Source organism: Centroberyx gerrardi, chromosome 19 (genome assembly GCF_048128805.1).
Source record: "Centroberyx gerrardi isolate f3 chromosome 19, fCenGer3.hap1.cur.20231027, whole genome shotgun sequence".
Classification (NCBI taxonomy): domain Eukaryota; kingdom Metazoa; phylum Chordata; class Actinopteri; order Beryciformes; family Berycidae; genus Centroberyx; species Centroberyx gerrardi.
The window spans coordinates 1,812,556-1,840,506 of NC_136015.1; the positions used below are offsets into that span (position 1 = coordinate 1,812,556).

The window sequence follows — 27,951 nt, forward strand, 5'->3', positions numbered from 1 at the left end:
AACATACTTCAGACACAGAAAAATAAGACACCCCCCTCTAGTGTCATAATATGATATAGTAATCTTAAATGTTAGGACCACCACACAAATCAACATTTGGCATGCTAAACAATAAACAATACAATTTCCATATCCTCACCCCATACACAATATGTAAGAAAGATGCTGCACACATATGAGTCCATGTCTTTGTCTAGTTTGCATGTTGGCTCGGTTGACACACTACCCATACTGACATATTGCATCCAATGATATATCGGCTTAATGCACATGAACACACAAAGAAAGACTGAATGTTGAAATATCAGCCAGGTAGTTGCATTCACATGTAGGCTAGTCCAAACAGGCAGAGAAGGCTTCTTTTAAATGGGGGGAATTGGGAGTGTCTTGACAGTATCTTGGGTGGGGACTTTTTGTTCATAAACAGAGTATGGGGTAGAAAGTGAGTTTTGAAAGCCAGAAATATCAGCAACTGGCCAAGTAATCATTGAGTAATCAGTGGTGATCACCAACGCGCGCGCACACACACATTTCCCCCACATTTTCACAATTTCCAGACATGCTGTTAAATCAGATCTCTTGAATTTGATACACATGCTATTAGCACTTACTTTTGGTCAGTGGCACAGTGGCAGTGTTGCCTCCCTAGAAGGAGGTCCTGAAAAAGATATCTCAATATTGGAGAAGATAAGGTACTAGGATTGTGGAAACCCAAATGATAGGGTGACAAAAAGGCTACAGGAGAACTGGGCTGAAAGTGTAATACTCATAACAAACTACGAGAGGCAGCAATACGCCAACGGGCATCTAGTCTGCCGGAAAGCCACAAGAAGAAGAAACAGGTGCCGAAAAGCGATTTCAACTGGCGTAGCTCATCTTATAAATAATTTTGCAGCAGATTGCTAGGTCTCATTGTCCCAGGTCCTGGAGATGCCGGTGGTTGAGACAGAGAGCGAGGATAAAGGGTAAATATAATTAACTTTTAATCGGCACTCTTTAATGTATGCATTTAACAGCTACATTATACATGAGCGCTGTGGTTCAATATTTCTCAGATTTTAATTCGTGGTTTGTAACGTGACATCGTCACATAAAGGTCACCACGTGGTCTTCATTTAGCAGGTTTAAGTTCCAGCTAGCTTGATGCTAACGTAGCTAACCTGGCTCGTTTTGCTGTAACAGAGTCTTTCGTACAATACTGCAAGGGCCGGTACAACATTAGGAGAGGTAGAACCTGTTCCGTCGAATTGTGGCATGGTTAATAAATACAACTCTAGTATTTAGTCAGTAGTGACTAGCTAGCCACTAAACATTTTTTTCCAGCACTTAAACTTCTGCCAGCACAGGTTGGGAACGTTGCCAGCGCACTACAATTTGCTTTGGTGCCCCACAATGTGCAATCCGTATGAATTCCTCCCATTTTCGAATATTTGTTTGTCTGGTAGTGCTGAAGACTTGTGTTTAGAGAATCCAAACCAGGCCAAACGGTTCATGGTAAATGGCGGGGTGGTGCCACGCGCCAATGCCACAGTGAATACACATACATGGGATTGTCCTGTTCAGTGGGCCAGTTCCAACGTTTCAGTGGCTACAAAACGTCAGGTTTTGCTTTCACCTCTGCATTATTAGTTGCTGAAGGGTGACAATGAGGCCTGGAACATGAAACTGTCCTACTGTTAGCTGGTTGTGGCCTTGGACGCACCACATGCAGTAACACGGACTATGGAAGTCAATATATTTAAAATGAGTCTGTGGTTGTACCATCTATTGGAATAGTGTTACAATATAATAAATAACTTTTTGATTATAGAGGCCCACTACTGTGAGATATCTTGATTTGGTTGTAGTATTATCTGTTTGTGTATATACTGCAGCACAAATGCTGACCAGTGAGGTGGTTTTGTTTTTTCAGTTAAAGATGTTCAGTTAGGAGAAGGCAAAAGAAACTGCTGTTGGGACATCAGTTACACTCCTATTGTGAATAGTAATACTGGTCGTTTTTCTAATGGATATCATTTTTGGTTTAGGCCTTACACATGGCAGCAACATGAGCTTCAAGTTCAGTGATGGCACTGGTGAGTACTTTTGGGGGGGGGGGGGGGGATTGTACATGGTTAATGCCATTAAAGTAGTATGGCATAGCGTTTAAAGCCCTGAAGAAGACCTACAGTGGTCGAAACATGTTGGCTTTTTTAATGATTTAGCCACTACAATAAAGGCTCTTTAAGAATTTTTTTCTTCCTCGTGATTATATTTCTATATTTGGAGTGCCTGGATTGTCCTTCGGTTTGTAGTATGGCATATTACTGGAGCTACATAGTGAAAGCACTGCATGGTATCTGCAGCCAGTTGCTGCTGTAACTGGTTTGTTCATTAGTCAGTGCTAGAGGATCTCGACATCTGGCATCGTTGGTCTCCTTGCCCTGCTGTGTTTGGAGTCCTGGTATATCTGTCGAAACACACTGACCTTTAACAAAACAATGTTGTGTAATGTAGCTTTGAAGCGCTTAAATGTCAATCTTTGCTGTGAGTTATTTATGGAATGTTCTATATACAGATTGAATGAGTTGAGTGACTCATAATTAAATAAAACTCACTTGTTTCAGATCCTAAACCAGCTTGATATAATTATCAGTAGTATATTGGAGCTGCAACCAGTGCTGGTGGAGGCTATGAGGATTTACCATAGGATTAGCCCCAATGGGACACTGGATGGCATTGATTGGATGGATGTGTGAGCATGCATATATTTACTATTGCTCTATGCTGCTCCAATAATGCATACAACCCAGCACTTAACATTATCTTGGGTAAATTTTGCATTAAGTAGATGCACATGTTAAACTAAGGAGCCATGGCATCCTTTTGTAGGATGCCATGGCTCCTTATGGCTCGTTGTTATGATTGTAGTGTTCAAAAACACTTTGGCTTCCAGGAAACTGAAGATGCTCTGGGTACGAATGAAAATCTAACATCCTGCGCTTCTATTTTTGCAGGGTATGAATGCCCTTCCTGGTGACAGTGCATTGGCAGGAAGATGCTGAGAAGAGCTATGCTGCTGGGACATAAGGTTAGTGTTTTCAGCCTTTGCGGTAGGTTGGAATATACTCATTTGTAAGCATATGGGTGGAGGCATCATACAGAACTGTACAGAAAGCGTCCAGACCTTTTGGTATGAACACTGGGAAATGGTATGGGAACACTAGAATAGAGTTGGGGGGGTCTATCTCACCTTGACAAGGCACAGTACCAGCCCTGGCCTTGTGTGGTGGGCCTTAGAGCTCGTACAGTGCGTAGAGCAATCCATTCTCTAGCAACCCACTGCTGTGAACACACTGCAGCAGTGCTACTCGTGAGAGTGGACAACTAGGAAACTTGGCATGCTGTAAATGTTTTTTGAAAATCCCAATGAATTTATACAGGTCATCTGTTTGTTGCAGGTGGTGGGTGTCCCGCTGAAGACGACATGCCTGTTAGGTAAGTTGACTCTTCAAGTAAATCAACTGATGACTTACTGTCATGATGATTGGCTAAATATGTTCAACTGCTCTGAACTGTGAATGAAGCTGGCCTGTCTGAACAAAGTCATAACTGCATATGGTGAGGATCCTCTTCTAAACAGATTTCTCACCTACATCCTGACTCTTGTTCCTCCAGGTATTTGCACCAGCCCAGCATAGAAGCAATGCCTCTACTGGGCTTGAGGGTTAACTCAAGAACATAAACTCTAAAGGTAAGCATGAAAGTTGGTGGAAGCGACTGTATGCTGCTCGACAATGATTTCCTTTCTTATTTTGGTAAAACCTCTCATGCCATACTGGTATTTTGGGTTATCTTGAACCATAAATACTGAGGCCTATCCCGACAGACCTTTATCAGTAGGGCCATGTCGTTGGAAATGCCTCAAAGAGTAAATCTGTAGTTTCGCTTTACCCACGTGGTCACTACCATGGGCATTGTGGGATAATACTGCAGAACAAATGCTGACCAGTGAGGTGGTTTGTTTTTTCAGTTCAAGATGTTCAGTTAGGAGAAGGCAAAAGAAACTGCTGTTGGGACACCAAAAATTTCTTAACACAATTCTCTCTATTCCTTTTTTTTCTTTTCTCATTTTGGAGGAGAGGGGGTTAGAGAAATGTCATTAAAGAAGAATTGACCACTAAATGTCCCCAAAGTCATGTAGCAAGACATCAGTTACACTCTCATTTGTGAATAGTAGCTTATACATCTGAAATTGGTTGTTTTGCTAATGGATATCATTTTTGGTTTAGGTCTTGCACATGGCAGCAACGTGAGCTTCAAGTTCAGTGATAGCACTGGTGAGTACTTTTGGGTGGGTATAACTTGTACATGGTTAATGCCATTAAAGTAGTATGGCATATTATTGGAGCTACATAGTGAAAGCACTGCATGGTATCTGCAGCCAGTTGCTGCTGTAACTGGTTTGTTCATTAGTCAGTGCTAGAGGATCTCGACATCTGGCATCGTTGGTCTCCTTGCCCTGCTGTGTTTGGAGTCCTGGTATATCTGTCGAAACACACTGACCTTTAACAAAACAATGTTGTGTAATGTAGCTTTGAAGCGCTTAAATGTCAAGCTTTGCTGTGAATTATTTATGGAATGTTTTATATACAGATTGAATGAGTTGAGTGACTCATAATTAAATAAAACTCACTTGTTTCAGATCCTAAACCAGGTTGAAGCCATCAAACAAAGTCTGTCAACAGCCTTTTAACTGTAAGTGACTTTCCATCAATAGCCTGTACTTTTGTTCAGTATTTGTTTGGTTTTGGTCATATACCAAGGCTTTCGGGAAAAACAGTTCCCGACTTGCTGTGGAATTGACCATAAAACAAAGCCCATCCCAGTGGGTTTCGCCGGCACGTCTGCTGGGGTAATCTGTTGGGAACATGACCTGCCGCTGCATTTCTGCCAGCTTAAAGGTGCTTTTAGTAGCATGTGTGAACATTAGTCTATCATTGTGAAATTAATTGTCTCCTTGGTATAGTTACACAAACAAATGAGACCATGGTAGAGATTGGTAGCCTCTACTGATTATCCTAAGTATGATCAAAACCCCTAACTGGTTAGGTAGTTGACAAAATGTTCAATTAAATGCATAAAACAATTGCAATCACTTTGACTGTATGCTTTAGATTAGGCATGCACCGACACTTTTTTTTCACTGCTGATCCGATACTAGAATTGAGTAGGCTTTTTCTGGGCATAACATCCACTGTGTGTCTAATTTAATCACTTAAGGACAAGGGGCAGGTTTTTCTTCAGAAACGGAAGCATCTCACCTCTCTGCTGTCAGCCTGTTCCTCCGTTCACTGACAGTGTTGACAGTCACTGACGCACGCACAGGTCGCGTCAGCATCATCAGCGCGGTAGCATTAGCCCCCCCCCCATCTCCAAAAAGCTTCGTTTTGTGAGAACGGAAGACTTAATTGAAACCTTTATGGTGGCGTGTACATGATACTAAGCCCAAGGACACTCAATGTAAGTTTGAGCTAAGGAGCAGGCGTTTGGAAGGCGTCGCCAGATGAAGTTCTTGGTAAAGTGAGTTGGATAAAGATCTTTGGGACGCTAGTAATGGCATAGCCATCTAGCATCCCTTTGGGGCTAAAATAATTCCCAACCGCTGACATGTTTACATCAGCACATTGCCTGCACGCTCGCTTTCTTTTTCCAACTTCCTCCTCACTCGTGTCGCGTCACGTGCAAACTCAGGCATGTTTTACGGCAGGCGACTACGCCCGTTTATTACTCCGGGGGCTCGAACTGATTGCTCTGGATCGGATTATAACGTTCACTGCCACCGATGTCCGATCCAGCATTATAAAACGGATAGTTCCGGTCCTTGATTATGATTGGCTGAGCTGCGTTCGAAGCCGTTTTAAAATACTCTATAAACGCACACCTGTGACCGCATCACATCAGTATTACTGCGCCAAACAAATCGTCTGTGTCTGCGATTTTAGAACAGCTAAGGGGGTTTTAGGCACTCCGCTCCGCGTCGTGCTTAACAACGCCCCTTAGCTGTTACAAAATCACTGTAAACCACGGCCTCTTGGGGCTTATTGCTTTATTTTAGGCCAATATCGGCCCGATACCAAGTATCGGATCGGTGCATCCCTACTTTAGATTTGGCAATTTGTTTAGCTGTATGATTTCCACTGCTCTGTATCAATTTAGCAATATGAAACCTGGACAATGAAGCAGAATTTAACCAGGCGGGGACCAAAACGTACTAGTTAAAAGATGTATCATTTCTGTTTTCCATCATTGGGTAAGATGAAATTGAGGTAGGACTTTAAACATTTCACAAAACTAAGAAACAGAAAAATGACAAATTTGAATACACATTTGGTGGTTCACGTTTAGTGTTGGAACACTGCATACAGATTGGTTACTAATTCAGAGCTTAGCCTACCCACTGTTGGAGGCTGTTAGGGCATGCACGCATTCTGTGCAGGTATTTAACAAACAGACCTGGCCAAACCCTTGCCTATCACACACCAGTGGTATTGTTGGTGCTGGTTTCTCAAAATTAAGACCACACTTCTCATAAGCCCTGTTGCTTCCATGAAGTGTAACAGCTGAACCTTGCCATCTTTCTTTCCAGGAGCAGCAGATTGTGATGGTCCAGAGCAAGGTGAGTGGTGATGTCTAGAGTACAACAGGGTGACATCACCTGGCACCAAAGAGCAGCCAATAGCAGATGGCAATTTCAGTAGCATGCTTTTTACAATTGGATGTAAAGTTTTACACAGGTGTGGGGTTTAGTTGCCCTTTAAAGTTGTTGGATCATTTTCAAAGGGGGACAGTGTTTCTGCCACAACTGGCCCTTTACGCAATGATCCCAGAGCAGTTGCCCTTGGAGACTCTCCGTAGATCTGCCCTCTGTAGCTAAACTAACATCTCCAGGACTAACATTTGTTTCTTCGGTCTCTACACTGGCATAGTGCCCACCAGTTTTCCATGACTGTGGAATTTGTCACAGAAAATGGGTTGGTCACTGACCAGGGGCTGTTGTAGAAAAATGGCAAGGTCAAGGAAGCAATCAAATGTTCTGCAGTTGCACCTGTAGATGTCACTGAAGAACTGCTTGGTGACTTCTGAGGTCCCAGGATGCTTTTCACCACCCATAGACAGTAACTAGGGATATTTCTACAGCATAGAAGTTTTTACAGCTGATCCTTTTGACTCGTCATACATAATGTGGTTTATTTCCTTCAAAGAACGAGGTGGAGGACGCTCGGACTGGTCCAGAGCAGGGAGGCCTAAACTCATCTGGAGCGCTGAGATGGAGGTGTCATACGACCAGGAGAGAAGTGTGGTGCTGTTATCCCCCGTGTTCTTTCACATCCTTCCAGTCTCTCAATTCATGATGGGCTCTTTGAATATGTATGTGTTAGAAAGAATTTCTGGATGAAAATAAAAGTTCCTGTACTTTCCTTCATTGTATTTGTTTGCAGTATGTTCACCCCACTCATTAATTGGGCTGGAGACGCACTAGAAGACTTAGAATCCTAACCGATTTTGAAAACTAGCTACATCACAAAACAAAAGATTTCACCAAACTGGATTGATTCTAACTAGGTGCAACCTATGATGTTACATCTCCCCAAAATCTCATTAAATTGTCGTTGAGGATTCTTCTGTCCCTTAATGTTAAGGCATAGCAACCATTGGCCATATTTTGTGAGGCTGCAATAACTTTGCATCCTGACAAAATATGTCAAAGAGTTATCTGTCCCAAGGATGATACACTTAGCAACATAACTAGGTGCTGAAGTGTCTACTAGCAGTAATTAAAAGCTAAACCGAGGACTCTTGCAATGTTTTTAGTGTGTGACTGTATTGTTGACTATCACACCTGTGGCCTATAATGTACCGGTTCACAACTGTACTTTAATTTAAAATGGATTCTTCATCTCTTAGTTTACACTGACTGCTGCCATACAGTGATGTATATTTCCATATTTTTATGATAGTATGCAACACACTCTGGCATTTTAAAATAAATCACATTGTATGAGCAGTGCTTCTATATGTATTTGTAATATGCTGTAAGCACTGTCATCTCCATAGAGGAGATGAAGACAGCTGATCAACTAGGGAGTCAGAGAGCTGAGATCATTCAAATATAAGTAATTCACCACAAATGCACCTTAGGACTGTACAAAATCTGTACTTTTTCTTTCTTTACACATTGGATACAAACAGCTCCAATAACCTGAGTAATCAAAGATGACACAGATACACATAAATACTGATTAGTGAATTGATGAACCAGAACTTTACAGAGCCTTTTCCTCAGACGAATCATAAGCCCAGCCAGCTGTCACTAGACTGTGAAAGGAATATTCTGAAGAAGGAGCTAATAGTTTGAAAACTTTTTTGGCGAGCAGATGAAACCAGTTTAGCGTTATAAATTAAGTTATGAATTTTCTGACAGTGATTAAAGTTTATCCGATCTGAACTCAACTTTGGCTCTGAGCAGAGCCATATAGCCATATCTCTCTATATGGCTCTGGCTCTGAGGAGCTCCGTCACAATGCAGAAGAAGAACACTACTGAACTACGAAGAGCTTCCGGTATGAAAGGTCATTACTTCAGAGTAAGATGGCGGCGCCGTTGGAGCTGTATTGCTGGAAAGGAGACTGGGGTTTACCTTCCATAGATACGGACTCTCTGACCGTCCTGGTAAGACAGCACACAGGGATGGAGGAGGAGATGTAGATGTATGGATTAAACACTGGAAAGTAGTTTCTTCTCTCTGAGTAGCAGTGACAGGGATGCTGTGACCTAGACAGGTGATGCTAACGATAGCTAGCGCCACTCTCCAGCTGCCGTTATTACGAATGTTAAAGCGGCTAATGTTAACAGATAGTGTTTAGTTACTGTAACAGCTGCTGGCAGTACTGGTAGTGTAGCTAATGTAACAGCTGCTGGCAAGATGGTCTTGTTATATTTCAACACTGTAATTACTTTAAATAAGAATTATCAACACAAGTTTGAACCCAAATTTAGCAGCGTCAAACATCTTCAGTGAACAAGCAATACAAAAAAAAACAAGCAGGACAGTTGTGGGAATGCAATCCTGTATGGCACTGATTTACCTATAGTATGGGCAATATAATAGCTGTTGAAAATAAAGTGCTGCTTTAATGTAGAAAATCCACAACAAATGTCAAGTAATTTAGAAAATATGAATGTCTAGTGATATACAGTACATGTCAAGTAGCTTGGACTGACAAGCAATCGCAAGCAGATATTCCTCAAAAGCTACAAATTACAGGCAAGAAAGACAAGCCGATCAACAGTTTATCTTCCTCCGTCTCAGCTTCTGTGCATGAGCTTTGGTCTCCTTTCAGCATCTCAGTAGCTGCTGTAATTTTGATGGCCTCAACCTTGTCTCCATCAATGTGCTGTGTCTTGAAGCGTAGGTCCACCAGTGATTGTCAAGCAAGTCGTCTGTTGCTTTGTCCTCGTGTATCTCATTGAGATGGATAGTCCATGGTGGTGGATTTGACCTCCTTTGTGAGCTGTGAGCACTAGCAAAAGCTGTTGTTATTTTCTGTTGTTGGCCACTCCTAATAGGCGCTGCTACTTGTGCGTGGCTTTCAGATTCTGATATGGCAGTACCCACCCTAACCCTAACCCGTAAAGGAATAGTTCACCCAAAAATGAAGATTGAGTCATCATCTACTCACTCTCATGCCAGTTGAAACACAGGTGAAGTTTGGTTGTCTACATAACACACAGGGAGGTTGTCAGCACAACTCCGTAGTAGCCTTCTCCAAAACAATTGAAGTCAGTGGGGTCCGGTTCTTTAGGGTTCCCAAAAGAGCAAAAAATGACTATAAAATGACTCCATACAGCTCGTGCAGCATAATCCAAGTTTGCAAGATTATTTAGCGTAAATCACAGCCATTGTTTTTGACAGCGTTCACGCTTGGATAGTATATTTTGAAATTTGATCCAACTGTGGGAGAAATGACACCATGGAACCAAGACACCAAGAGAACGGAATGAAAATTTGGAGTCCCCCCGGGAGAACTGTGAGGGTTGGCAAGGGCTTCTAGCTAGCTTTATTATTAGGAATTTATTGTATTTGTCTTTCTTTTCTTATGGCTTTCCTCCATTGTTGTTGTTGCTATGACTTCCTCGGTCTGTGGCCGCTAGCCTCACCTTGATAGCCATGGCCAAGCTCACTGCTAGCCACGCCCATACAACATACCCACAACAAATGGGATTCACCCCAAAATGTCCCCAACGTTATTGAAAAGGTCATTTCAGGCAAACAGGGAGATTTAGGCGTGAATGCACAGGGTCACACACAGACATATAGTAATGTAGAATATTGTTTTATTTATTGTTATTTTAATGTGAAAAATGTTGAATATTGCAGCTGTAAAAAGGTCTGCAGATGGGGCGTCCTGGTGGCTCAGTGGTCTCAGGTAGTAGGATAAAGGAGTCCTCTACTAACATTTAGGAGATCTAAGGTAGTAGGATAAAGGAGATCTCTACCAACATTTAGGAGGTCTAAGGTAGTAGGATAAAGGAGTCCTCTACCAACATTTAGGAGGATTTACTATGTATCTCCTACCTCCTTAGACCTCCTAAATGTTGGTAGAGGACTCCTTTATCCTACTACCTTAGACCTCCTAAATGTTGGTAGAGGACTCCTTTATCCTACTACCTTAGACCTCCTAAATGTTGGTAGAGGACTCATTTATCCTACTACCTGAGACCACTGAGCCACCAGGACGCCCCAATGTTAGTAGAGGACTCCTTTATCCTACTAAAGTAACCATGAATGGTTACTGAATGGCCACATTTTGGCTTCAAATCCGGCCCAGGACCTTTGTCGCATGTCATCCCCTTCTCTCTCCCAATCTTTCTTGTCTCTCTCTGCTTTGAACTATCCAATAACGGCAAAAATACCCCAAAAAAATAATAGTCTGCAGACACCATATTTTCAAATTAATTTTACACAATACCAAAAATGACCATAATCTTTGTCAAAATGGAGATTAAGAGTTTCACAAAATGATATGGCACAGTTGGCTAAATGTAAAAGCAATGTGCTACTGCAAAAGGTAAATTGAATAGATTTGTTGTTAGTAATCTCTTTAATATTGCGGAGTAACATGCCAACAACTTCTCTAGCCCTGTTTTGAATTGACTGAGAACAACAGCAAATGTCAGTGTACTTTTTTTTTTTTTAATTTCAGATTATTGATCTCTTAATTCTAACATGGTATTAGTCCAAACATTTCCAGCAATTGGAAAAATTAGATTTTGGAAAATATGATCATAGCAAACTTCTTTTGTTGATTTGCAAAATGCAAACAGGAAGTGCTTGCACACTGCACTCATCTAATTCATTAACCACATATTTGATTTGTTTAGAAACAAATCAAACTTTAACAAAACAACTTCACAACTTGGTTGAGGTCAGACATTATTTTAATACTTGCTCAATATTATTATAATATACTTAGTATATATGACCTATTGCAAACAGAAAAATTAGTATAATCAAACCCAGATAAACACTCATCAGATGTATAGTGCAAAGTAAACACTGAGATGTTCCCGATGAGCTCATTCAGCTAGAAGTTTACAGCAGGTCTAAACATCAGCTGAGCCCAGATGTGCTCTTACATTGAAATCATCCATATACAGATGCTAGGTCTAGAACTTCACATCCACATGCACCTATTTGATCTCAAAAGAACAATTTTTTAAACCGACGTTCATCCACACAGTCTTGTATTAAGTATTAGCCTATGTAAATTACACAACGGTAGCAACAACTGAGGTTGTGAGGTGCCATTTCTGTTTTCCTGGAAATCCAAGCTTTTCTAACAGTGTGGAGGGCTGTTGGCTATAGGCTGACTCTTTGTCTAGCCTTAGATGGATTGGCCTGTTATCACACTGTTGTTTCTGTTTAGCCCTCAGCATGTTCACCTCCCTCCACACCCGACCGCAGCTGTCTAAACAGCATCTCCGCCACCCAACTAACAAAACCATCCACTGGGGGGAGAAAACAACACAGGGCTCAGATTTGTTGTTTTATTTGTAAAGTGAGCCTATTCATTGGCCAAATGTCTAAAGTTAAAGGAATCCAAATTTACGCTAAAACACTTTAACACAGTGATTCTCAACCTTTTTCATATCAAGGACCTCTAATTTAGTCCACATTAGAGCCACAGACCCCCCATTTGATGAGATTTTGTCTCTCGGAGCCAAATCTGAGAATATTTTAGTTAGATATGATTTTGTCCAGAATTCCATGACTATCTGTACTGTAGGTAGAGAGATAACAGTGAAACTATGATCAAAATAGTCATTCTTCTACATTTTCTAATTGTGTTAACTTCTTGTAAATTAAATAATGGTGAAGTTTAACAATTCATCAATTTGCTGAGGACCCCCTGGAACCCCCTCAAGGACCCCTGGTGGTCCCCGGGCCCCATGTTGAGAACCACTGCTTTAACACACTTTATAACAGCTATTGGCAATGTACCTTGCATCCCTGGGTCTATGTTGCGGTTTGGATAACTGGCCAAACGTAGACAATGTGACGTCACGTTGAGATATTTCCAGTGCCGCTACAACAGATTGCAACTATAATTGTGTAATTTAGAATGATGGATGGAGTTTGATAGCAGAAAATGTTCCAGCGATCTGAAACATTAACGGTAAAGGTTTTGGTGTCAGTCCCTAAGGAAGGCAACAAGTTCACGGCCCTTTTCTGGGTGCTGTCAAAGGGCAACACCAAAAAAGTAAATCGCAGCACTTAATCACAAAATAGCTACTGGAATGCATTGAATATCACAGATTGATGATATCTGCTGCTTCTCATTCTAAAATGAATTGACTGGGCTGGTGATGTGTAGAAATACTGTAACCGAACAGAGCTGTAATAAGCTTATTTTCCATGTTCCATCAGGTCATACTCTTCAACAGTCTATGCATAGGCTACCCTACATTTACTCTACCAAGTAAATTCTGTATTGGAACTGTAGTACACTGGTCCTGCGTGCATGCATTTAGGGGTTAGCATTGCATGTTATTCTATCAGTAAATGGTGTGTAGTAGTTACTGGCAGCCATACAAGAATTCACTGCAGACACACTGCAGCCTCACAATTATAGGGGCTCACTGTGTCTCTCTGAAACCACTGACTATATCCCATAATTTAAACTTTTTCAACCTCTGTGATTTACACAACGCATGCAATAGAGTAGGTAAAGATCACATACCGCCTAAAAGGAATTTCACCATGCCAGTGTTGCCACAGGCCTCTTTCATTTGCTTTTTAAGCATCATAAGCTCTACTAATGAGGATCCATACGTTCTTAAATTGACACCGCATATGAACCCTGTTCAGGCCTTTAAATCTGAGAATTTGAAAGGCTACAACTGTGAGAAACCCTTAGACCAGCAAAATCTTTCATCATTGTCCTTTTTTTTTATGATGGAAAAGGGATTCAAATGCATATAGCAAAAATCCACAGGCCATGGCCAGTTTTCAGTGGTAGGAAAAAATTGGGGGTTTTGAGTGTTCCTAAAGCTAAACAGCAGGAGTGGAGTCAGGTGTCCAAACGCACCTCTCTTTTACTTGACTCAAAAAGAAGCTGTAGACCAGGGATAGACAACCATGCTGTTGTCTTTGGTTGGACTGAAAACCTGCATACAGCCTGCATAAGTAAAGTCATGCCACATTTTCCAAAATCAGAGTTTGAAGTGTTATACAGGCATTTTGACAGTGTCCTGAAGAGGGATGTCTTCTGTCCACAGTGTCAGGAGTTTTTGGTCACAAGTTTTCTGTAAGGCGTCAGAGATTTAGCCACTTAGCTCAACTCATTTTAATCAAAAGCCCTATTCACACCGGAATAATATGGCATGAAGTTATTTGTAGTAATTGCGGAGCTCGTCTGTGATTTTAATCCCATGCAAATCTGTCATGTCTGTAATTTGATTATGTGAATCATGTGCAAATTACCTCTCGTCTTTTGGTGCAGACAGAGGTCCCCTGCTAATAGCCCACTAATTGTGACGAATCAAACTCTTCAGTCGAAATTTGTTTTTGGCAGGCGATTTCTTTTTCTTCTTATTTTAAACATGTGATTTCTATCTTGCTCCTGTCATGAAAAATGGAGCCAGTAGTGGAATCTATAGAGGAGGGTTTAGAATGCATGTTTGGCACAAACTTCAAGCTTTGCTTTGCTAAATAAGGAAGTGATAAATTGTAAATGTATGTATGTCAGTTAATTTCATTATTCCATGCAAATGCTTTTCAGGAGGAGGATTAAAGCCCCAAATAAAATGTCACCCAAATTCCCTCTTTGACATTATCCATCTCTTTGTCACTTCACTATATCACACTCATCTCAGCTGGCTCTTAAGTCTGTGTAGCTGTTATAAAATGTAGAGGTACGCATTCTCACGGCACCTTCGTTTTTGATAACTTAAAGTGGCGTATGCATAGTTGCATACTTTCTGTGTATACACATCGTTTATACATCTGGCCCCAGGTGTTAAGGACAGCAAATGTAAACAGCCTATTGGTTGAATTTCTATTGTGTATATATCAATCGGCAATAGAGATGCATTTATTGATTAGAAAATGTTGCGGATTATTACTTTAAGTCATATTTACATCTTCAGTCCAAACTTTGCAACATTCTTTTGCTTGTGTGTACCCCTTGTTCTTGACAGTCATCGACATGGAGAGGACTATGATTTATTTTTTAATTTTTATTTTATTTTATTTATTTATTTTAAGAACATTTGAAAGCTTGTCACACTACAGTGCATCAGTCCCCCAGTGGAAACTTGCCAACATTCCCTATGGCAAGGAGGGTATCTGTGATAGATTTTTTTCTACCTTTTAATTTTCCTGACAAGTCGGAAAAAGGGGGCCTGTGTACCTCAGAAAGACTGCTTTAAGACTTGTTCCATCATAATTTTCCCAGTCTCTTCTCAACTACCACCCATAGTGCTGGTTCAAATCACAACTTTTGCCCTTTGAATATCTCTCATTCCACAGCTCACACTGAGTTGGCCTACATCTTTAAACCAGGCAGAACTGGTTGCGTCTTTTCATCAGACCTTGAATGTCATAAAGTTTTATGTTAACAAGCAATAAGTGGAAAAACGTATTACGTGCCTCATCAGCATAAAGCTCAGTTGGCTGTATGCCTGAAGGGTTACAGACCAGAGAGCAGTGTCCACCTTGGTCTTGTTAAGGCTAGATAATCCTGGATAATACTGACTTTTACTCCTTAGCGAGATTCCTGTCTTTGAAGGAGATGCCTCCACCTTGAAGGGGAATTCATGTAGACACTTGCTGGCTTTAAAGTCCTAATGAACAATATAATCCAGTGTTATGTCAAGAAAAGCCTAATTCCTACTTTTCAGCCTGTGGTCAAGACACAATTTCATAAATAAAAGCAATGTAAGGCATGGAAAGTGGTGACTCCTTTGAATTTTTTTTAAACATCTGTATCTCTCTTGCAGGCTTATTCTAAGTTTGCTGGTGCTCCACTCAAAATTCACAAGATCACCAACCCCTGGAGAAGCCCCACAGGTGAGTCCTTAGGGATCAATATACCCCTCCGTCCCCCAAAAAAACAAACAAACAAAAACAAAACAATGCATTTCCCTCCTGGTAAACATAAACATATGACTCTTTTAACAGTCTACCTAAAGGACTTGCAAAACCGAGCCTGGAAGGCCATGGAAGTGAAAGGTTATGATGTAACCATTGTTCTCTGAGTGAAGAGACTAGACTCCACCCAGTTAAATAGATAAATATTTTATATGTACAAAGACTTGACCCCACTCCAACTGCTGTGCAGCACAGTATCAGAATGAAAAATGTACAATACGTACAATTTGTATGTAATTCTTGTTTTTCATGATTTAGCATTAGAATCACACATAATACCCAGTTATTAATAACAGTCTTTTCCACAGGAAGAAGCTGTATTGGTATAATCAGGAGCCCAATTCCCAATATTAATCCAGTACTATGTTATATAGCCTCTGAAATGGCATTTAGACAATGGAACACTAAAACTCTCAGAGGATAGAAACCGAGGATAATAACAATAACATTAACAACCCCAACATATTCATGCATGCATGGAATCAAATCAAATTGTCACATTAGAATCAGTTCAGGTTAAGGGTGTCCCATAGACAACCAGTGTAGTATTGATCAATTCTACAATAAATATGTAATCAATCATACTGCATCATGCCTAACTAACTACTGACTCATATCTCATTCAGCTCCCAGGGTGGCTGTCTCCGACGATCTTATTATTAATCACCTTTGGGTTCTTGTTTCAGGAACCTTGCCTGCGTTGAAAACCAGAGAGGAAGGCAGTATTTCAAAGCCCAACAATATCATCATCCACCTCAGAAAACAGGTAAATGGTGTTTTTGAGTCTGTGTTGATGATCAACACATGATCAACAAGTCACCAGAAGTCCATTCATTTCCTATAGAGCTGAGCAGCCAGGGAAATTTGGTGGATCTGTGGGCGGTCAACAAGCATGCCAGCTCAGAAAAGTTGGCCACAGCTGAACTTTTTACAATTGGGCATCAACAGCTAGTCAGGTTTCCATGCTTCCATGTTCCCTACCAATGTGATTTTGTCTCATGAACAATAGCTCCACCTGGCCAGTGCAAACTAGACAAGAAGTTGATTACAGCTATTCAAAGCTTCCCAGTTCTCTACAATTTTATATTTGAAAGACTGCAAGAGTAAACATCTCATAAATGATGCTTATAAAACGGTTGTGTCCATCGTTGGGGTCGATGGTAAGCTCTGAAGTCATTTTATTGAGAAGAAAACTACATAGATGCAATTGGAGCCTCTCCCACTGCCCAGAATAGTGATGTTCAAACATAAAAGATGTATGTGAAGAGGCCTTAGTGATAGGGGTGTAGTGATTAAATCAGTTTGATTCCGTTCCAGTTCTAGAGGCAAAGTTTTGATGCATCATAAAACTTTACATTTTGACCATGGTTCAGCTGAATTTGATTAAGTTTGATTGATAATTGCTGGTGTGAGCTGGTCATTTTGATCCACTCCCCTCTCTTTTCTGCAGAAAAGGGCCAAATATATGTTGAAATGGTTTTAACAGTAGTGCACATATACAGCATACAATAAATTAATGGTAATTCATTCCAATATTATAGATTGATACAGTTGAATTTCTGCATTAATACTGATGCAATGTGATGCATCAACGAGAATTGGGATTTAATGTGTTTTCTATGGTGTCATCAGTGTGTCATTTTTTTATGTACCTAAACATTCTTCCTTGAGATTTATACCTCAAGTAAACACATTGACATCAGAAAATAAGGATCAAGTTTTCCTTGACTGATGCTGATCTGTATTGAAGGAGACACCTTTTAAGAAAAGAATTCCGGTTATTGGTGTTGTGGAAAATTGTATGATTTGTGGGTCGCTGGCTATTGGGGCAGGGAGGTTATGTGAGGTTTATGGGTTATGGTATTGACTTTCATTGAGTTTTTTGACACGGCAATTTCTTGACAAATTTTTTTTTATGAGTCTATAAGCTGTAACAAACAGACAACCTAGATATCTCTGTTTTGGATTAAGGGGAACATCTGTGTCATCAGGCTTTGTATATCCCTACATGGTATGAAAGCTGAATGATCCAGAGAGAGATGTAAAGAGTATCTTATGTATAAATGTAACTCGTCTGAAATAGTTTCTCAGATGTAGAGACCAGTAAAAGGTTTATTTGGATTTTAGCAATAGGTTTTATTACTGTGGTTTTAGATAGAGGTTTGTAATTTTTGAGACTTGGCAACGATGTGTATGTGCAGTGGTTATTGGCACATTGTTCAGATGGTAATATGCCTTGGCAAAGAGGTATAGAAATGAAAGTTGAGTAAAGGACAAATTCGGCTTAAATTTGAAGGCTATATGGCCTTGATATTCTTTATTAAATAGTCCTTTTTTTCCAAGTCTTTTTACTAAATAAAGACTAGGTCTGCAACAACTCCAACTTGTCATTGAGGTTAATGCAAAAACTACAACTCGTCACTGAGGTTAATGGAAACTGTGAAAAGTTGACTGGATGCCTTTGAGTCAGTGGCACATCCAACCCACCCACTGGTGCATCAAGGTAAATTTTTCAAGTGCACCTAGGAGAAAGGAGGAGCTTGACAAGTACACTATTTTCACAGTTTTCTGAAATATTCTATACCCGACATAACTAATGAGTTTTGAAGTTTTAGTTTTCTTTGGAACCCTCGTTGCATTATTTCTTTAGGGAATTGGACGGTTTGGAGTTTTATCTGTGGTATAGGTTATCGGTTTCGAGAGAGAGCGTGAAAGAAAGGAGAGATCGTTATGTGAAAGGATGCCATTTATCATTAGCTAATTGTAGTTTGTACATCTTAAAGAGCACCTAACACCACTGACACAGCAAAGTTAACATGAAAAGAAGGAGCATCGCAACATTAGACACTTCCCTTCCCCTCTCACACCTCTTCCCCTCACTAATGCGACCATTAACAATTACACATTGAATCAGGCTTCTATGACAATAAAGCATGCCACTTGGGTTTGAAACGTTTACACGGCATCTACCCCTGACAGCTACGCCTGTTCTTTACTTGTTTGTTGACAATTGTAATTGTGCTATGAAAATTTCTCCACTTGCCTATTAAACGTTAGTGGTTTTACAGTAGCCCTTATGTAACAACAGCTTTAGTGTTTTGGTGTAAAAACAATATTTGTTTCATGGTTATATGTTGATAATTCACAAGAGAAAAACTGGGCTCCAACAACAAGAGCAGAGGTGCAATCACAAAAATAGTCCAGGACAAAATTAACTTGAGAAAAATTAAGAACATAATGTTACGACCAAGGTCTTCGTCGCATATTACTTTTAATGGAGAGAGTCATCCATTGGCATCCATTGATTTTGTTTGTTGGTAATTCCCAGTGAACTGAGTTTACTACTAAATCTTATCTGTGAATAGGCCAGCATTTATTTAGTAGCATTGTGTTATATTGTCATTTCTTTCAGAAATACAACGCTGACTATGACCTCTCAGCCAAGGAGGGGGCAGACACTCTGGCTTTTGTGTCTCTACTGGAGGAGAAACTGCTGCCTGCTTTGGTAAGACATTATGTGAAGGGGCTGGGGGTGCTGATGAATGTCTGTAGACTAACAAGCTATGCCCCATGCTATGTAACAGACACGTTAAAGGGAAGCTGAGGAGAAATGCATTTTTGCCTTTTTTGTGGTGCTAAAAATATCGAAGTCCCTGGGTCCTTTCAGTGTGTGCCAGTGGGAGGAGAAGGAGGCCCTCCTGTGGTTTCAGGAACGCTTTCAAGTCATTGAAAAAGAGGAAAGCAACACCGCAATGTCTCGCAATAGACCTCATCACCTTTCTGAATTCCCTCTCCTGACATGCCCTTCCAAGCACAGTAGTGTAGTTTTCGACAAGGTTAATAATGGTAGTTGGTAATGCAGAGATTTTTGTTTAGCTCATAGACACACAGAAAAATAATTATACTGTTGTAAGTTGTATACCCCAGTCTTATGTTCCATGATTGTTTTGTGCTTACTGTAATCAAAGTAAGCATTCTTGGCATTCTCCCTACACATACAAATCATGGAAAATAGGTTGGGTCATGGTAAAACTCCTCCTTATTTGTATGGGAAGTTTACTGGTTTTGGCCTGAGGAGAATCGTCTTAAGATTACTGTGACCAACCTGTGTAGCATTTCCTGTATTAAAGTGCCTGGCTTCCTGTGTAAAACAGGGGATAAAGAAATAAAGGACAGACGTCGTCTTTGAGGGAAAGAGATGCATCTGGAAACAAGCGGAAGAGTCTGAACACCTTCACCGACCCTTTGGCTAAATCCCCCTGGGAGGAGACAATTAGGGATTCATCAATGAGAAAATAAACCTCTTATAAATGCATTTTCATGTTTCATAGTAAAATAGGAAGTTCTAAACAAAATGGAATATACTTAACAGTTAATAGTTAATCAACCATAAACAAATTGCAGCAGATATTACACTTTTCACACATTTTGTAAGTAGAGTTATTTGTATTACTGTGCGACTATAACTATAATATATAACAATAATAATTTTGATTTTTATTATCTTGGACTGTTGCTATCAGTGGATTCGCTGCTTCCACAATTGGTGATGCCAAGAGGAAGATGCCAGAGCCAACAAAAAATTCCCATATGTCCTACATGTATTTAGCACTAGGAGGCAGATGTGCCTGGTTTTTCCCAGTCGGCAGCTCATATTTATATTTATGGTAAATCCGATATGACGTGAATGCTATATATGGGTCGGAGGATGGGACATCGCTGCGTTTGTTAACTTACAGAGAAGAATTTTGATTGGAATACTTTTTGTAAATAAATTTGTTTTGTAACCAGCAGTCTGTCAAATTCAGTATTGTATATTGCAGGTAATCATTTTTGTGTCCTCCTGTCTAGGGATGGAACAATAAATCGAAATTCAATATATCGCATACGAAAATGTGACAATATGTATCGTGGGGCAGAAAAATGAATCGCGATATTTACTGAATTACCTAAATTATATTATTTGTACTTTGTAATGAAATGTTTAAATTGCTGTTTACATTCTAGCAAGCCCATAACATTGCTAGAAAGATTTGTGGCTCAGAAATAAACATAATTCATACTTTGTTGTCATTGAACTTTTATTTATTACATCGTATCGTGATTGTATCGAATCGTGAACCCTCTATCGCGTATCGAAATCGTGAGATAAGCATATCGTCCCATCCCCAGTCTCTATACCTTACATATTCCAATCTAATCGTTTTCCTTCCCCCAGATTTACACCCAGTGGGTGGACTCTAAAAACTACGTGGACGTGACACGCCGCTGGTACGCTGAGAACATCTCTTTCCCCCTGAACTTCTTCCTGCCCAACCGCATGCGGAACCAGCAGCTGGAGAAGCTGAGGCTGGTCAGAGGAGAGGACATGCTGGAGCCAGGGGAGCAACTGGAAAAGGAGGTGAGGATCCCATCTGCTCCAGCTGAAACATGGGGAAACATGTCAAAAACAGGGTTCCTGCACAGGGCTGGAAAATTATGGAAAATGAATTTGATCATTTCCAATTCTCAATAAGTTTGGAAACTTACTGGTACGTAGATACTACATATTTGATGTAGTTGTGGAACCATTCTCATTTCTGTCATTGTGATATGTTGTGATGTGTTATTGGTAAGAATAATTCTCAGCTGTAGAGAGTAGTGGCCTAGTTTAGAGTCATATTGCCCAGCCACTGTCAGCATATATCATAATGAAAAGTGACCATAACTTTCAAATCCAGACAAGAAATGAATGGTTGGAAAAAGTATGGAATATTGTAATGGGAAAATGTGTAGGAACTCTGGCAAAGACAGTAGACCACCAGGGCTTTTATTGACTTAATCTATTTTAAAAAAATATATATATTTGCTAACAAACTAGGTGCAGATGTGTCATGGGAGCCATCTCTATGCTAGAACGCTAAATGCTAAGCTAGTTAGCATGAAGAGAGTGAACCATTTTAATTATTGTTTAAAAAGAGATGAGCACTCAGATGTCTACTCAATCAAAGTGCAAAAGCTGTGTAGTATTCTGGCAGTTTCTCAATCATGAGACAGATGTGCCTGTTAAACCATTTTACAGTTATAAAGCCTCTTGATCAGTGTACTACTAAGGATTTGGATACATGGAAGGGCAATAGGAGAGGCCAAGTACTCTTAAAGTATACCGGCAGTTCAGAAGAGACTGCTGACATAAATGGCTGCGTCAGATTGACCTGGCTTTGACCAGTTAAGTTAGAATAGAGATTTTGTGACACAAGAAAGGCCATGCTGCCCTCAATTGACAGCTGTTTTGAATTTTAGCATTGAAATATAAAGGTGTCAAAAACCCAAGAACTCCCAAGTCTATACTTGTGTCCTTGTGGAGAATTCTTCCCAAGTGGTTCCCAAGAACAGACTTCTCAATAACACGTCACATGATCAATTAAGATACACAGCTGTTCATTTTCACACCTAGACTATATAGACTATATAGCTCTGCTTGGACGTGATGCTACAATGAATCTTGGGGCTTCTCATTCATTCTCGTCTGCCAATTCACCATCTGATGCATCTTTGTTTGGCAAGGAAACTTCCAGGATCCTTATCTGTCCTTCATCCTTGTGTTCTTTTGTTTTTGGAATTGTACTTCAGACATTAGATATTTCGCCAAACTCGTCATGGAGGACACAAGAACGCAAATTGAAACAAATTGAAGCAAACAAATATTTAGAATTGCATTGATCTCCTTCAAGTGATGGCTTGTTGGCCTTCTCTTAGACTCCCAAAATCCACTGGCCTTCTGTTAAAGAAAGTAACATGAGTGCATTCATTTTATGCATGGTTAGTCCTGACAATGTTGGTGCATTGAGCTACACTGTACCTCACTGTGAGCCAAGTCAGCTGAAACAAGTTTGTACCATTCACTGAATTTCAATTGATTGAAAGTGGCAGATGGCAATTACCACAAGTCTATCAATTATCTCTCTACCTCCCTATTGGCCGAGGCTTGCTCTTAAAGGGGCGGTAACTTAATAAATCCCACAAAGCCAAAATACACTCTGTTGTCACAACATATAATAAGTGGGTCGACCACATTTTAGTGAAGGGGTTTTTAGAAGAGAAATGATGGACAGTGAGTTGAAGGGGAATCCTGCTAAAATAGATTTTTAGGTTGTTATTCTGCAAAACTTCCAAAGATTGTTTTGTTGTTTGGTTTTATGAGTTTTGAGTTCCCTAGATCAAGGAAAATGTAGTTCTGTGTCATGTCATGTGTTGCATTCCATGAGAAAATTGTAATTCCCAAACACATATTGAGCATCTAGAATTATGGGGAAAAAAGCTTAAGCTGACAGTGCCCTGTTTTGAGTACTAATTTATAGAGTTATGATGGAGACTTATGCATGTTGGAAACAACACATATCATATTCTTATGTACCATAAAACCACGATGGAGACTTTTACATGTTAGAAACAACACATATCATATTCTTATGTACCAACTAATGGACATACAACCACGATGGAGAATTATTCATGAAACAACACGTATGATATTCTAATATCTAATCTAATCTAACTGATGGTCATACAACTATGATGGATAGTTATGGGACAAACGGCGAGTATGGAAGTTGTCGTCGACAGATATTTTACAAACATTTCAGAACATCCAAAGCGACTTTTCAACTGTTGTGCAATGAGATTGAACCACTTGTTAGGCAGCTACATTATTGTTTATTTAATAGATGTTTTTCTACTGGTATTTTCTGCTTAATTTCAAGCAAGTGTAAAAACCCTGCAATATTGAGGAAATTTGAAACAAATAGCTATTTCCATTCAGCTTTTCTAATTAAATACAGCAGAAGTCACATACTTTTACAGAAACCCAGCTACTGAGGCAGTTGAATGCTTTTGAGTGTAGATACCAGTAACCATGTGAGTGTTTTGCATTTTCTCCACAGCTCTATCATGACGCCTTGGAGTGTATGACTCTGCTGTCTCAACGCCTTAGCTCTCACAAGTTCTTCTTTGGTGATTCGTAAGTGTCTTCAACACTCAAACAGCAGTGAGCATGAACATGTTTCCCAACTCCCCACCATACCCCCACATGGTAAAATGGAGAAATGCAAATATAGCCGCAAACAGTGATTACAATTTTATTCATCGCAATTAGATGGTAACTATATTTAAAACTGATGACTTTGGCGGATTATAATATAGCCGCGTGCCATGATTGTAGGGGTTCAAACGCAAAGAGCAAGCAGAAGACACACACAAGCATATGAAATAGCCAAAGTCTAATAGCATACAATCTGAATACAGATTCAAGAAATAATTTCCCATGACAACCTATTTAATTCCAAACAGGTTAGTGGCGGAAAAACTGAATGCATTTAGCTTATGCATGTAGTTTGGTGGACAAAAGCTTGATTTGTCATTATAGAAAACAACAATAGAACATTTCAGTGGCAGTTTTGCAACTGCAGGTGGAATGTTGCCTGACATATTGCCTTTTGAAAAATTACCAATTTACCCTGATGGTGGTGCCATTCAACAAGACCAAATGTGGTCTGATGCAATCTCTGGGGCCCCTTGCAAATGGGTAGGCCTATGTGAAGTGTGGTTGGTCTAGCATTAAGCAATTAGGAAATATGCCTCACTTCTCTTGTGTGTCATGGCCAAATGGTTGAAAATTTACAAATTCTGTGATGCAGAAATGATGTAGGCAGTTGAAATATGCTATGTGTAAAATTTTGTGGCGATTAAGACAACTTTCTAGGAGAAATTTAAAAAAATAGTTGCTGCGTTATGGAGCGTGACCAAATGTGGTCTATCACACTTTGGGGTCCAAACCCGGAACATATATCTGAAGTTAAAGGAGGGGTATCATTTTATATATTTGCCTGGTGTCTATAAAATACATCTGTTACGTTTTTTTCATTAAAAATCGTTTAGTTATAGCTTTAGCTATTCACTTTCCAGTGTTTGTTTCCCACCTACAAGAAAATAGGTTGTTTTACATAAGCTGCTCTCATTGGCTGGCCATTCTGGAAGGCCCACCCTCCTCTCGGATTGGTCAATTTCAGACAGTCCAGTGTCTACATAGAAACTGGAGCAAAATCTGACTGGCTTGTACAAGGGGGCGTGTTTTATAGTTGGTGACTCTGGGGAAACGGCATAGTAACATGATTCCATTTTTTTACTGTAATTACTTCACACCTCCAAGTACCAAAATCACCAGAAATACTAAGAATTGCTACATCCTCAGATACCCCCCCTTTAACTTGCTCTAGCAATAACCGCTCAGGACTTATGCCTCACTTCCGGTTTGTGGGTCTTTGCTGTCAATTTAATTTGTGCACCACAGCCAAACAGTTTGGATTTTCTAAACTCGTCGTAATCTAGGAAGAAAATTTCAAAATGGCGGAAAAACTATAATGGCAGAAATGAAAACTGAAAATGAAAAAGATAAGTAAAGTCTAATGGGTAGAGACTAGGGCTAGAGACGACACTTTACTGTATCACAGTAGCCTTATCAGACCATTCACTTTTACTTAGAACTACTGAATGATCACATCCACACCACAACAATATTTTCCAGATATCTCCACTTTTAGACTGGTTGTTATATATTTAGACATTATTTGAGTGTAGACACCTCTCTACTGGACCTCCGTGATGGGGCCAAACATGGCTGATATGGTTTTTCTGATGCAACTGCGAAGCCTCTATACTTTTCAAAGACTGAAAACATATCCAGGATTGAATTTGACTCCTACCGTTCAAGAACATGGTCATTATTCTGAAAGTCAGATTTAGAATTTTTTTTATTTTCTGATAATTAGCCTGTTTCGGTTGTAGATGTAAAAGATAATAATTTTGGCTCACGGTCATAAAGGTGTCATGGAAATATGGAAACGCCCATGGTGAAAATGTGTATGAACTCTCTAAATTTCATGTGTTCATAGTGTATCCTTTTTCTTTTTTTTAACAGATTTTTTTTTTTTTTTTACTCTGTGGTGAAACTGTAAAAAGGTGCTTTGTAAATAAATGTGACTTGCCTTTTTGTATTTCCAGTCCATCCTCGTTGGATGCCTATGTGTTTGGCCACCTAGCTCCCCTGCTGAAGATCAAGCTGCCTAATGGGAAGCTTCAGCAGCATCTCAACTCCCTGGAAAATCTGAGGAACTTCTGCTCCAACATCCTGCTACTATACTTTCCATCAACAGGCCAAGGTGAGGCTTCAAACACACTGCTGCTCCAATGCAAATGATGTTGAGAAATGCTTTACACAGGGTTCCCAATGCTCATGGAATTTCTGGAATATCATGGAATCTTGAGATGCGATTAAAGACAGGGAAAGTTAGGAAATCTGATAAATGCTGTTGGGGAATTTTACAAATGGGCCACTTTCTAGGAATGTAGCCGAATGTATTTACCAACTTGTTTCATACATTAATTTTATTAGCTGGGGTGAAAGTCATGGAATGTTACATTGTGACATCTGTTCTCCAACTCCCTTTTGTCAGATGCCGTTTACCTGCCTTGTCATGCCTCTTTCAGACAACCCAAGCCGCAAATTACCCGCCCATGCAGATGGCAACGACTTTGACAACGAACCCCATAAAAGACGCAACCAGATCTTGTCTGCGCTGTTTGCATTCGGAGCCATGCTGGGATACGCCGTCTTAACGGGCATCGTCAGCATCGAGCGCATCCAGCCCGGACAAGCTCTAGCTGCACCGAGCCATGCCGACGATGAAGAAGAGGACTGAGATACTCCCAATTCATTTTCGATAGGGGATCTGAATGCTCTCACACATATTCCATGTGCTTTGTAAGATGAACAATAGGCGGGGATGGAATTGCGTTCCTCAATAACTCCACCACCAATAATGCGATAAACTTTTGTTATCAGCGCAGCTAATCATGCCAAGTAGGTGGTCTCTCTTTTATTGTGTTTACAAAGTTTTTGTTATTTCTTTATTCCAGGGCAGTATACCATTCATTACCTCTGAATCCTCAAGGACTATTAATGTAATCAAAGAATGGTATACTTTTCCTTGCGGAGATGCGGATGGTGATGGAGGGTGAGGGAATGAGCCTTTCTTGTAATGTTTTGTCGGGTTTCACTTTGGCAAACAGGATTTTGACTTGATTTCAGGTCATTAATAGTAAAAATGTTGAACCATCTCTCACGTATTTCGGATTCTGTCTGTGTTTGCTAAGATTACTATTTTCTCAAGTTCTTTGTAAAATGTGGTCCTGCAGTAAATCTTGCCTCATATCTGGTGAGACGCTTCAAAGTCAACTTCACCCCTAGTCTACCCTGACATTGACTTGATGCATAGTGTACTGGATTATACAGTATGTAACCAGCAGGTAAGACTTTATTACCATACTGACTCCAGTGTCGCAGTTTTCTTGAGATTCCGAGAATACTTTCGGACCTTTTCTAAAAGACAGGAGACAGACATGGTAACACTGATTGATGTTGCACACAGTCAACAATAGGCCTAAATAACAGATCATTGATTAGGTCTGTAGGCCCTTTTCTCAAACATGGCTGCCGTACTTCTGCAGGGTATAGCTCGGTTCTCACCATTGCCAGCAATGTTAAAAAACTTTCTGTCACCCATAACTCTTTTGTGTTTCAACATAATGTATAACACAATACAGGTGTTGTCACTGACAAATGGTAAATGGACTGCATTTATATAGCGCTTTTCTAGTCTACCGACCACTCAAAGCGCTTTACAACAATGCCTACATTCACCCATTCACACACACATTCATACACCGATGGCGGCAAGCTACCACGCAGGGTGCTGGCCCAGCCATCGGGAGCAATTTGGGGTTCAGTATCATGCCCAAGGACACTTCGACATGCGGACTGGAGGAGCCGGGGATCGAACCACCGACCTTCTGATTAGTGGACGACCTGCTCTACCTCCTGAGCCACAGCCGCTCAGCAGCCGCTGTATTGATACTTCCACAACTACAAAACTCTTGCCTCTCTCCCTGAACGAATCGGTTCCCTCGACGAGTTCACGGATAACTTTAACTCTATTCTAATTGACTCGCTTGACTCTGTTGCGCCCCTACTCATAAAGACCCGCCATCTAAAGAAACTGTCGCCCTGGTTTACTGATGAAACTCGTGCACAAAAATAGGTGTGTAGAAAGCTAGAACGTAAATGGTGCTCATCCAAACTCGAGGTCTTTCGGCTAGCTTGGAGCAATAGCCTAATGATTTACAAGCATACGCTCTCCGCCGCTAGGGCCTCCTACTACTCA

At 40.3% G+C, this 27,951-nt stretch overlaps 1 protein-coding gene, 1 long non-coding RNA gene and 4 other non-coding genes across 6 annotated transcripts; all 6 read left to right on the forward strand.

Moving 5' to 3' along the window:
- Positions 1-901: 901 nt before the first annotated feature.
- LOC139908647 (uncharacterized) lies at positions 902-7,460 on the forward strand. The gene is made up of 9 exons (XR_011784482.2): positions 902-965; positions 2,028-2,075; positions 2,997-3,070; positions 3,441-3,477; positions 3,658-3,733; positions 4,272-4,319; positions 4,685-4,737; positions 6,629-6,658; positions 7,245-7,460. It is a non-coding gene; the product is annotated as an uncharacterized LOC139908647 (long non-coding RNA).
- Positions 2,325-2,463, forward strand: LOC139908651 (small nucleolar RNA SNORA8). The gene has a single exon (XR_011784484.1). It is a non-coding gene; the product is annotated as a small nucleolar RNA SNORA8 (small nucleolar RNA).
- Positions 3,513-3,583, forward strand: LOC139908650 (small nucleolar RNA Z40). The gene has a single exon (XR_011784483.1). It is a non-coding gene; the product is annotated as a small nucleolar RNA Z40 (small nucleolar RNA).
- On the forward strand, positions 3,849-3,982 carry LOC139908653 (small nucleolar RNA SNORA18). The gene has a single exon (XR_011784486.1). It is a non-coding gene; the product is annotated as a small nucleolar RNA SNORA18 (small nucleolar RNA).
- LOC139908652 (small nucleolar RNA SNORA8) lies at positions 4,403-4,541 on the forward strand. The gene has a single exon (XR_011784485.1). It is a non-coding gene; the product is annotated as a small nucleolar RNA SNORA8 (small nucleolar RNA).
- Positions 7,461-8,619: 1,159 nt separating the features above from the next.
- Positions 8,620-27,159, forward strand: LOC139908645 (metaxin-1-like). The gene is made up of 8 exons (XM_071895394.1): positions 8,620-8,712; positions 15,544-15,613; positions 16,381-16,460; positions 19,107-19,199; positions 20,913-21,095; positions 23,617-23,693; positions 25,733-25,890; positions 26,219-27,159. Exons 1-8 carry the CDS (start codon positions 8,632-8,634, stop codon positions 26,428-26,430), a joined length of 954 nt encoding a protein of 317 aa, XP_071751495.1. The 5' UTR covers positions 8,620-8,631; the 3' UTR covers positions 26,431-27,159.
- Positions 27,160-27,951: the final 792 nt, after the last annotated feature.